The following is a 12,410-nucleotide window of genomic DNA, read 5'->3' as shown; positions in this document are numbered from 1 at the left end:
CACAACTTATACCTTACTTTCTGTCATTGTCCACCTACAAGACAAACAATTGAAAATGTATATATAAGGAACTCACACAACGGTGTCTGTATACTTGGTGGAGCAGCAAGTATACTTTGTTCATTAAGAACAAGGGCGATGTGAACTGCATGCACCTTCAGCTTATCTGTTCGAGTAAGGAATTCAATAGCTGCCTCAAACTGTCCAGTAAGGAATAACATACTGAAGTAGAGCATTGGCTGTTCAGAGGCATTATAATGACTTTCACCTGAAATGACAGAAGTCTTTATTTACAGTTACATCACAAGTCTTGGAAGGTTCTAACTAAAACAAACATGCTGCTTCAATCCAATATGTTCACTGATACATAGAACACAAATCACAACAACATAAACTTCATATTAAGATACACAACCATGGAGAAACGATTTTTCAGTTCTATGGCAGCTAAAAATTCTTTCACATCACTACAGCGATCATGTATGTTTAAAATAAATGAGAAAGACATACCAGACACAAGCAAACAGTGTTTACTGCTAAAATCATGATTTTTATCTTTTACCTTATATCCTCCATCTACAAAAACCGTCTGGCTCTCCTGAGGAAGCAAATGCTTAGAGAATTTACAATGATTCAAATGTTGTAAATATTAGTAAAAATATTAGTAGTTGTAGGAAGAAGGGACGAAGAGGGACAAACGGAGAGGGGAGGGAACTTGTAAGATGAAAAGGTGAAAGGGAGTTAAAATTATTATTTGTAACCATAATTACAATAAGCCTGCAACAAAAATACTGTCACTTTTGAGCTAGCATCAACATATGTAAGCTATGAGAAGTTGGTTTATAAATGAGTCAGTTACATCAATTCATGTGTCCTGAATTGAAGGGATTCCCTACAGATTTTTGTGTTAACCAGGTTTGAAATATATCATAACTAGATTTACTTATAAGCTTTAAATAAATGAACTATCATTATAAATTATATTGATAAATATAGGAATGTACCTTGTTCTTCCAAAATCAAAGATTGTAGTTCAGGATAAGAAAATTTTGTCCCATCTGCACTATTACATATCTGAGACAATTTCATCCATAAATAGTCATCTGCTGTTTTTATAACTTCTGAATGTTCCTCCGAAATATCACATGCTCCAAGTATTCCAAAAACGGCCCTGTAAGATTTTATATCATATTCATAGCATTTCATCAATGAAAACAACAATTTTCACACAAAACAAATGAAACATTCTGCAAGCACGTTTTCTGTGCGAAAAGTTGAGATATATTAAGCTCCCTGAATTAAGAGTTCTACCCTCTGGAGTAATGCACAAAATTGATGAAACATTTTGCCTGTCTGCTCCAGCTGCATGTATAAAAACCTGACACACACATAAAAGACCGTGTATACTGCACTGAGAAGTTGGAGAAACCAAACATCGACCAAATGACATCCCGTACAGGATTTACATTTTTGTTTAGCAAAGTGACTCTTACTGATTCTCTGGAGCACGTCGGTTCTATTTTCTTGCAAGATATCACCAAACTTTTTCATGCATGTCTCATCACAAGCTATTTCACGCAGAATGCAACTTCTATGAACAGCTGGAAGGTGTTGCCATCGGTAGTCTACTTAGTGTAGTGATGGCCAACTTCTTCATGGAACATTTTGAATTACAGGTGCTGGACTTGGTATCTTGTAAACTTACGACATGGTACAGATACGACTATGATACCTTGACTGTGTGGAGCCAGGGTGAGGAACAGCTCCGTTACTTCGTAAGACACCTGAACGCTCTCCATACAAACATAAAATTTATCATCGAGGTAGAAAAGGACCAATAGCTACCCTTTTTCGATATTCTGGTCAAAAGGCCAGCGAAAACCTGGGACAGAACACGTATCAAAACCAATCACATACAGGCCACTAGCTGCACAAATGATCAAATCACCACCCGAGCAAGAAAAAGAGAGCAAGATGAACATGTGAGGTGTAGCACCTCAGATATGAGATGCAACACCTGGAAAACATTCTGAGGAGCAATGGGTACTCCACCAGTTACACAAAAAGTTTCACAGAATCGAACATTCAGTAAAGTGACACATCAGAAAAAGAAATGTCGGATATGGCCTTTCTGCCATATATTCCCAGAGTGATGGACAGACTCTGCCGTATATTGCGCAAACATGATGTAAAGACAATTTGTAAACCCATGAAGACGATCAAAGAGTGTCCCAGATTGGCAAAGGAGAAAAGGGACCTACATGGACCCACTTGCAATGTTACGAATATATTTATTACCATGTACAGGTGGAAATGTCGATGCTGGAATGACTGGACGATCAAACAACATCACGACCACCAAACATAAGCAGCATTACAAGTTGCGGCAGCTAGAGGAATCTGCCATGGTGGAGTACCTGCTGTGTGAAACCGACCACATAGTGAAATTTGCCAACATGGAAGTTCTTGCTGTAGAGAAAAGCTATTAAAGCCACTTGTTCAGGAAAGTGCCAGAAATACACAAACATGACAATAAGTTCAACATGAAAGAAGGAAGCCTCAAGGTGAATGGATCCTGGATTCCCGTCTGCAGAGAAGGACCACTCAGGGGAGAACCACAGCAGAAATGACAAAGAAAACTCCTTTTACATTGGTGCACAAAGTACATATAATCTCAGCTGTGGGCTCAACTCCAGTCTATTACCAGCATGGAGGGTTAAGCTTTGAGTATGCCAGCCACTCATGCTGGCGAAATGTCAGAAAAATTATCAAATATCAGTCAAACAAACTGAGACAGAAGCCAACAGGCAATTGGCTGTAAGAAGAGGAAATAGTAAGAGGAACTGGAAATATGAAGTCTTTACCTCTGGTTCATACAAAGCAGCAGCTGTAACAAAAGTTGGTGATGAGTCCAACCACCAACATTCAACAGGAAAGAAGCAAGAAGCAACATTATATTTCAGCATTCTGTCAAGATAGACAATTTCAGTGACTGGTGAAGGCTGCACAACAAAACCATACTGACTTTTGCAGGGATTTAGATTGTCCAAAGAGAAGCCAAAATTTGAATTAATCAATGGGAAATGCAAGATGTAACATAAATAACTATGTTGACAGACCTCAACTCACCAAATGAAATGGCCGCGTGGCATTCTTGTTTGGGAGACTCCGTCTGGGATTGTCTATTTGACACCACTTCAACGACTTGTGTGTCGATGAAGAATGAAGATGAAACTAAATGATTATGACAACACAAGCACCCAATCTCTGACCCATACAGGAACTGAATCTGTGATCTAGAGACCACAAAGCTAACCACTAAAACCAAGTCAGTGTAAGCTGATCCCTGACAGCTACAGTGGGCTGAGTGCAGCAGCTTTGCATGTATATCTCAACCAATAACATAAAGTGATTTTGGGAACATCTCTATGGCAATGCCTCAGTGTTTTCACAGCTCTATAGATGGCTATCTTTTTCACCAGCAGCCATTCATACTTCGCAACTGAAAGCTGACAACAGCACTGCAACCAGTCAGGGATCATCATACATTGTCTCGACTATAGACAACAAGCTGAGAACAACTCCCAAAATAGACTGTAGACACATACGAGAAAGTGTACTTCTGATGTGGCTAAGAGTGTGTCCATGTGTGTGGGGCATGAAAGCATGTGCTTTGAAGAAGAATACTGTCTTAAAGCTAAAGTTTAGTTAGTTGTCATCCTCTGGCTGTTAGCTGCAGGTGGCAGGAGTACGTATTATATAGTGTGTTCCAGGACGAATGGCCAATATTCAGGGATACGAGAGGAACACTCTTTTGAAGCAAAAAACTTCAGATGGACACACGCCCTATTCTGAATGTACGTTTGTTTTTGGGCTAGTGGTACACACACATACGTGTCTTACCTAAATCACTGGATTGTTTGCTTTAGTACAATTAACAAGCAACTGAGATCACCAGACTTTACACCATTAGACTTTTGTTTATGAGACTGAAGGAGGTGCACAAATTAAAGGTGAATATGCAAGATGAACTGCATGGTAGCGTCATTGACATTGCTGTCCTTGCTATAGAATGTGCAAAGGCACTCTGAGAAGCAACACAACATGTTCTCCCATGAACACACCAAAGGCATTGAAGTCAATGGTAGGATATTCAAACGTTTATTGTGAACTTTGCCTCCCCCCATGAACCATGGACCTTGCCGTTGGTGGGGAGGCTTGCGTGCCTCAGCGATACAGATGGCCGTACTGTAGGTGCAACCACAACGGAGGGGTATCGAGAGGCCAGACAAACGTGTGGTTCCTGAAGAGATGCAGCAGCCTTTTCAATAGTTGCAGGGGCAACAGTCTGGATGATTGACTGATCTGGCCTTTTAACACTAACCAAAATGGCCTTGCTGTGCTGGTACTGCGAACGGCTGAAAGCAAGAGGAAACTACAGCCGTAATTTTTTCCAAGGGCATGCAGCTTTACTGTATGGTTAAATGATGATGGTGTCCTCTTGGGTAAAATATTCTGGAGGTAAAATAGTCCCCCATTCAGATCTCCGGGTGGGGACTACTCAAGAGGATGTCGTTATCAGGAGAAAGAAAACTGGTGTTCTACGGATCGGAGTGTGGAATGTCAGATCCGCTAATCGGACAGGTAGGTTAGAAAATTTAAAAATGGAAATGGATAGGTTAAAGTTAGATATAGTGGGAATTAGTGAAGTTCGATGGCAAGAGGAACAAGACTTTTGGTCAGGTGAATACAGGGTTATAAACATGAAATCAAATAGGGGTAATGCAGGAGTAGGTTTAATAATGAATTTAAAAAATAGGAGTGCGGGTAAGCTACTACAAACAGCATAGTGAACACATTATTGTGGCCAAGATAGACACGAAGCCCACGCCTACTACAGTAGTACAAGTTTATATGTCAAATAGCTCTGCAGATGATGAAGAAATTGATGAAATGTATGATGAAATAAAAGAAATTATTTAGGTAGTGAAGGGAGACGAAAATTTAATACTCATGGGTGACTGAAATTCGAGAGTAGGAAAAGGGAGAGAAGTAAACATAGTAGGTGAATATGGATTGCAGCTAAGAAATGAAAGAGGAAGCCGCCTGGTAGAATTTTGCACAGAGCATAACTTAATCATAGCTAACACTTGGTTCAAGAATCATAAAAGAAGATTGTATACATGTAAGAAGCTTGGAGATACCGACAGGTTTCAGATAGATTATATAATGGTAAGGCAGAGATTTAGGAACCAGGTTTTAAATTGTAAGACATTTCCAGGGGCAGATGTGGACTCTGACCACAATCTATTGGTTATGAACTGTACATTAAAACTCAAGAAACTGCAAAAAGGTGGCAATTTAAGGAGATGGGACCTGGATAAACTGACTAAACCAGAGGTTGTACAGAGTTTCAGGGAGAGCATTAGGGAACAATTGACAGGAATGGGGGAAAGAAATAACAGTAGAAGAAGAATGGGTAGCTTTGAGGGAAGACATAGTGAAGGTAGCAGAGGATCAAGTAGGTAAAAAGACAAAGGCTAGTAGAAATCCTTGGGTAACAGAAGAAATATTGAATTTAATTGATGAAAGGAGAAAATATAAAAATGCAGTAAATGAAGCAGGCGAAAGGAATACAAACGTCTCAAAAATGAGATCAACAGGAAGTGCAAAATGGCTAAGCAGGGATGGCTAGAGGACAAATGTAAGGATGTGGAGGCTTATCTCACTAGGGGTAAGATAGATACTGCCTACAGGAAAATTAAAGAGACCTTTGGAGATAAGAGAACCACTTGTATGAACATCAAGAGCTCAGATGGAAACCCAGTTCTAAGCAAAGAAGGGGAAGCAGAAAGGTGGAAGGAGTATATAGAGGGTCTATACAAGGGCGGTGTACTTGAGGACAATATTATGGAAATGGAAGAGGATGTAGATGAAGATGAAATGGGAGATATGATACTGCGTGAAGAGTTTGACAGAGCACTGAAAGACCCGAGTCGAAACAAGGCCCCGGGAGTAGACAACATTCCATTAGAACTACTGACAGCCTTGGAAGAGCCAGTCCTGACAAAACTCTACCATCTGGTGAGCAAGATGTATGAGACAGGCGAAATTCCCTCATACTTCAAGAAGAATATAATAATTCCAATCCCAAAGAAAGCAGGTGTTGATAGATGTGAAAATTAACTATCAGTTTAATAAGTCACAGCTGCAAAATACTAACACGAATTCTTTACAGACAAATGGAAAAACTGGTAGAAGCCGACCTCAGGGAAGATCAGTTTGGATTCGGTAGAAAAATTGGAACACGTGAGGCAATACTGACCCTACGACTTATCTTAGAAGAAAGATTAAGGAAAGGCAACCCTACATTTCTTGCATTTGTAGACTTAGAGAAAGCTTTTGACAATGTTGACTGGAATACTCTCTTTCAAATACTAGAGGTGCAAGGGTAAAATACAGGGAGCGAAAGACTATTTACAATTTGTACAGAAACCAGATGGCAGTTATGAGTCGAGGGGCATGAAAGGGAAGCAGCAGTTGGAAGGGAGTGAGACACGGTTGTAGCCTCTCCCCGATGTTATTCAATCTGTATATTGAGCAAGCACTGAAGGAAACAAAAGAAAAATTCGGAGTAGGAATTAAAATCCAAGGAGAAGAAATAAAAAATTCGAGGTTCGCCGATGACATTGTAATTCTGTCAGAGACAGCAAAGGACCTGGAACAGCAGTTGAACGGAATGGACAGTGTCTTGAAAGGAGGATATAAGATGAACATCAACAAAAGCAAAACGGGGATAATGGAATGTAGTCGAATTAAGTCGTGTGATGCTGAGGGAATTAGATTAGGAAATGAGACACCTAAAGTAGTAAAGGAGTTTTGCTATTTGGGGAGCAAAATAACTGATGATGGTCGAAGTAGGGAGGATATAAAATGTAGACTGACAATGGCACGGAAAGCGTTTCTGAAGAAGAGAAATTTGTTAACATCGAGTATAGATGTAAGTGTCAGGAAGTCGTTTCTGAAAGTATTTGTATGGAGTGTAGCCATGTATGGAAGTGAAACATGGACAATAAATAGTTTGGACAAGAAGAGAATAGAAGCTTCTGAAATGTGGTGCTACAGAAGAATGCTGAAGATTAGATGGGTAGATCACATTACTAATGAGGAGGTATTGAATAGAATTGGGGAGAAGAGGAGTTTGTGGCACAACTTGACAAGAAGAAGGGACCGGTTGATAGGACTTGTTCCGAGGCATCAAGGGGTCACAAATATAGCATTGGAGGGCAGCATGGAGGGTAAAAATCGTAGAGGGAGACCAAGAGATGGATACACTAAGCAGATTCAGAAGGATGTAGGTTGCAGTAAGTACTGGGAGATGAAGAATCTTGCACAGGATAGAGTAGCATGGAGAGCTGCATCCAACCAGTCTCAGGACTGAAGACCACAACAACAACAACAACAACAACAACATTGTGAACTGTACAACTGCTGTCAATCAACATGTAAAATAATGCTTAGAGGTGAATGTGTTAAAAATAAATATTTTTCAATTGATACTTGTAAAATACATGTTGTAATGTTTACTAACTATTGTACATGTGCAGATGAGTAAACCTGACAATGTATTGAATAACATAGAAAATAAATAACAGTGTACATTAAATGTGTCCTATCACAAAACCATTCAGAATAGGGCATATGTCCATACGAAGTTTTTTGCTTCAAATGATCAATCCTGTTATACCCTCGAATATAGACCATTCCTCCTGGGATACATTGTATGTTATGAGAGGAAGATAAGTAAAATCAAACAAATAATATACACAAAAGAAAGTAGCAAGGACTGATGAAAGAGGTCAGAAACAAATTATGTGGAAGGAAAGAGAATGGTGAAATTGAAGGAATGCTCAGGCACAGTAACTGAGAGCGAGAGAGAGAGAGAGAGAGAGAGAGAGAGGGAGGATGAACAGTTGAAAGTATTGGCCAATTTGATTATATATTACACTATGTGAGCAAAAGTATCTGGACACCTGGCTGAAAATGCTTACAAGTTCATGGTGCCCTCTATCGGTAAGGCTGGAATTCAGTATGGTGTTGGCCCACCCTTAGCCTTGATGACAGCTTCCACTCTCGCAGGCATATATTCAATCAGGCACTGGAAGGTTTCTTGGGGAATGGCAGCCCATTCTTCACGGTGTGCTGCACCGAGGAGAGGTATCGATGTTGGTTGGTGAGGACTGGCACGAAGTTGGCGTTCCAAAATATTCCAAAGGTTTTCTATAGGATTCAGGTAAGGACTTTGTGCAGGCCAGTCCATTACAGGGATGTTACTGTCGTGTAACCACTCTTCCACAGGCCGTGCATTATGAACAGGTGCTCGATTGTGTTAAAAGATGCAATGGCCATCCCCAAATTGCTCTTCAACAGTGGGAAGCAAGAAGGTGCTTAAAACATCAATCTGGCCTGTGCCGTGATAATACCACACAAAACAACAAGGGGTGCAAGTTCCCCTTCAATGAAAAACACGACCACATCATAACACCATTGCGTCTGAATTTTACTGTTGGCACTACACACATTGGCAGATGACATTCACGGGGCATTAGCCTTGCCCTGTCATCAGATCGCCACATTGTGTACCATGATTTGTCACTCCACACAACATTTTTCCGCCGTTCAATTGTCCAATGTTTACACTCCTTACACCAAGTGAAGCATCGTTTGGCTTTTACCAGCATGATGTGTGGCTTACGGGCAGCCGCTCGACCACGAAATCCAAGTTCTCACACCTCCTGCCTAACTGTCATAGTACTTGCAGTGGATCGTGATGCAGTTTGGAATTCTTGTTTGATAGTCTGGACAGATGTCTGCCTACTACACATTATGACCCTCTTCAACTGTCAACGGTCTGTCAGTCAACAGACGAGATTGGTCTGTACACTTTTGTGTTGTACGTGTCCCTTCACGTTTCCACTTCACAATCACATTGGAAACAGAGGACCCTAGGGATGTTTCGGAGTGTGGAAGTCTCACATACAGACATATGACGCAAGTGACATCTGACCACGTTCGAAGTCTGTGAGTTCTGCAGAGCACCCAATTCTGCTCTCTCACAATGTATCTAATGACTACTGAGGTTGCTGATATGGAGTACCTGGCAGTAGGTGGCAGCACAATGTACCTAATATGATAAACATGTGTTTTTCGGGGTGTCCACATACATTTGATAACACAGAGAGAGAGAGAGAGAGAGAGAGAGAGAGAGAGAGAGAGAGAGAGAGAGAATGTAGGTGTTCGATAGTTTGGGTATTAGGACTTGCTCTAAAATATCATGGAACAAATGTGGCTAAAATATTTTAATCGTTACATGTAGAAAGTAAAATCATTGTTAAACCTTAACTGCTATGGTCATTCACAGGAACACAATTACTATGGAGAGGTCTCACAGACCGCATTTTTCTATTTTATATATCAAACCAGAATTTTGCTGAATATATATAGTTTCTTGACTTCCAGTCATTCATTACACTTCTTAGAGGTGGCTCTTGTAGAAATTTGATTTTTTTAAAACACTGCGGTATTTTAAACACTTCGACAATTAAAACAAAGTGAAATCTGGAGTATTTTTTATTTTATGAGTTACGAAAATAACAGCAAATAGTTAGCTCTTTACTCACACACAGATTTTCATCAGAGGCATTATATTACAAATTGGCAATATAACTAGGTGGAAAAATCTGACATGACTTACGATAAATTGTGTGCGAAGTCAGATTTCAGTTTACGACTCACTTTGCAATGTAGAGCGAATATTTCAGTCCATAAGTCTATGGATGGAGAAACTTTGCCACCTTTTAACTTCTAAAATTTCAAGTAAAAACTAATTACTTGTTCTCATGTGCCACTGAATCATACTTTAGTCAATTTCCACCTGCAAACACTTCACACAGACCTTCCTGCAACACTCCAAACATATCGGAACACCACGCTGTTGACATGGATACCTTGTTTTCCTTTTCAGACGAGGGGGGCAAAAGGTGCACGTTTTTCGATTTTCGAATTCTTCTTTCAGTGTCTGAGGCTCATCTTGCAAGTGAAGACATCTGTCTCACATAACACACGTTGTACAGAAGGCCCAGCTTTCCCCCCCATGGAGAAACAGTAGCATGCAATAAAAACGCGGCACGCAAACACTATGGTACGTCTGTGAGACCTCTCAAGGTTAATAATTACGAAACAAAGAGCAGCAACAATGCAAGAATGCTGACACGTGTAGCTTGACAGCCAGTAGGAAGGTACATAGAAGAGTCCATTTGGCTTTGCAGGGGTGTGAGAAATAGCTCGACACAAAAATTAGTAGCGGTCTGAGAGACAGTCGATAGTAGTTAAGGGTTAAAGTTTAGTCCACTCTGAGTGTTCTTCATTTAAAAAGAATCATGCAACAATGAAGCACAATAAATTCACAAGAATGCAAGATGTATGTTTATTGTTGGCAATTAAAGTGTAAAGTTATATCGAAGAGAATCTGAAATAAACATTTCCCTGCTAGCTAGAATTATTTCCTTTCACTTCAATAAAGCAACTTATCTGGTGCCCTGTCAGAGTCCAATGCCTGGATATGTTGGGGGCTGTATGAACAACAAGGGAAGGGGTATGACGACTCATGAGGTTTCAACAGCCACTGACAGCTTTTCCTGTTACTTAGAAAGCAGGGTCACAGTGTTCAGATCTCTCCAGACTACGTCCCAGATCTATTCTAAAAGTTTGTAGTTAAAAAGTGGTTTTTGGACACAAGAAAGTATTCTTCTGTCTACAGAATATTCTTAATGACAATTCTGCAATGAATGGGTGGTATGCAGTCTTGCTGAACATGAGTGTTCACAGCAGGAGGCTAAATCTGCCTGTGATAAAAGATGGCAGATATAACACTGGTCCTATTTTCTCTGTTATGAGGATACCACCAGTACTTAACTCTAAGAGGTGGATCTTGGCATCTTGTAACTATTGGTCGAAACATTTACAATTAACAATAGTATTACTAACTTTTAGAACAGTCCTATTTCAGGGAGGAAAATGAGATTGGTTGGAAAAGGTTAGTGAGGGGGAAAGGATGGAGTGAGGGGGGACAGGTCACTCAGGGTCTGTACAGGAATATGTAGTCCTAGAACTGGGAGCCTGTTTTCTTTTAAATGTTTCTATTGTTAGTACGAGGGTAATCCCAAAAGTAAGGTCTCCTATTTTTTTATAAGTACAGAACTCTTTTTTGTGTGGCAGTTGGTCACACTGTTATGAAGAGTGCTTCACGTGCTGTGTGTAAACATTCGCATTCCATGCTGAGGCACTCAGTCTTGGCTTGGCAGCCATTGGGAATGGAGCTCCCGTTGGATGTTACCACCAAGTGCAAATTGCGCACAGTTATTCAGTTTTTGAACGCAAAGGGCACCGCACTGATTGAAATCCATCACCAATTTACGGAAGTGTATGGTGAGTCGTGTATGAATGTCAAAATTGCTCTTAAGTTTCTAAGAGTTTCCAGCTGGTCGGACCGAAATTCACGACGAACAAAGGAGCGGGAGACCATCAGTTGCTGAGGAGACAGTGTTGAAGGTTGAGCAAAGCATGCGTGAAGATTGCAGGATCTCCCTGGATGATCTCTGCAAGTTGGTTCCTGAGGTTTCCCGAAGCACCGCTCACAGAATTTTAATGGAAACATTGAACTACCGGAAGGTGTGTGCAAAATGGGTGCCACGCATGCTGACTGAGGACCACATGCGGCAACAAGTTGATGCTTCCAGCACATTTCTTCACTGCCTTGCAGCCGAACAGGACAACTTTCTGTCACGGATGACAAAACCTGGGCATACCACTTTACACCCGAAAAGAGGTTCAGAACTTTCTGAACAGCATGGCGCTGAGCTGGTGTGACATGGGCATACAAAAACTGCCACATCGTCTACAAAAACGCATCGACATAAATGGTGATTATGTCGAAAAATAGCTAAATGTTCAAGCTGTAAACTGATGTAAACCATTGTAGAAATAAACAGGTCTATGTACTTATAAAAAAAATAGGAGACCTTACTTTTGGGATTACCCTTGTATTTTGAGTTGTATCTAATGAATATAAGTACTGGCAGTCTTCTTATCTCTCTGTAATTTTAATTATTTTCTAAACCGAATTTTTGTTTTACAAAAACTTAAATATGGCTGGAGTGTCTTGTAACCAAACAACACTGGATTATCAGAGAACAGGGAGCAGATACACATAAGACTGCGGATGGTCACAGATTAATTCAACTTATGATGAGAGTGATGCTCTAAGTTAAAAATTCTGTATTTGAGATAATTCAATGAAGCTAATTATTCTTAATTTATCACATACAATTTTAAGAGAACAGAAAGAATGT

General features: G+C 40.2%; 1 protein-coding gene across 5 annotated transcripts in view; it reads right to left on the bottom strand.

The window, feature by feature from the left end:
- Window positions 1-12,410, bottom strand: part of LOC126161792 (nuclear pore complex protein Nup93-like) — a 176,602-nt gene that overhangs the window by 79,490 nt on the left and 84,702 nt on the right. For all 5 annotated transcript variants that reach the window (XM_049917866.1, XM_049917865.1, XM_049917867.1 and 2 more), the window contains 2 exons: window positions 1,005-1,171; window positions 77-268 (listed from right to left, as the gene is read on the bottom strand). In XM_049917866.1, coding sequence (XP_049773823.1) covers window positions 77-268; window positions 1,005-1,171 — 359 coding nt within the window. The remainder of the gene's footprint in view (window positions 1-76; window positions 269-1,004; window positions 1,172-12,410) is intronic.

The sequence above is a fragment of the Schistocerca cancellata genome, chromosome 2 (genome assembly GCF_023864275.1).
Source record: "Schistocerca cancellata isolate TAMUIC-IGC-003103 chromosome 2, iqSchCanc2.1, whole genome shotgun sequence".
NCBI classification, from domain to species: domain Eukaryota; kingdom Metazoa; phylum Arthropoda; class Insecta; order Orthoptera; family Acrididae; genus Schistocerca; species Schistocerca cancellata.
Note: the sequence above shows the minus strand (reverse complement) of the source record. Positions and strands in the feature narration are given on the sequence as shown.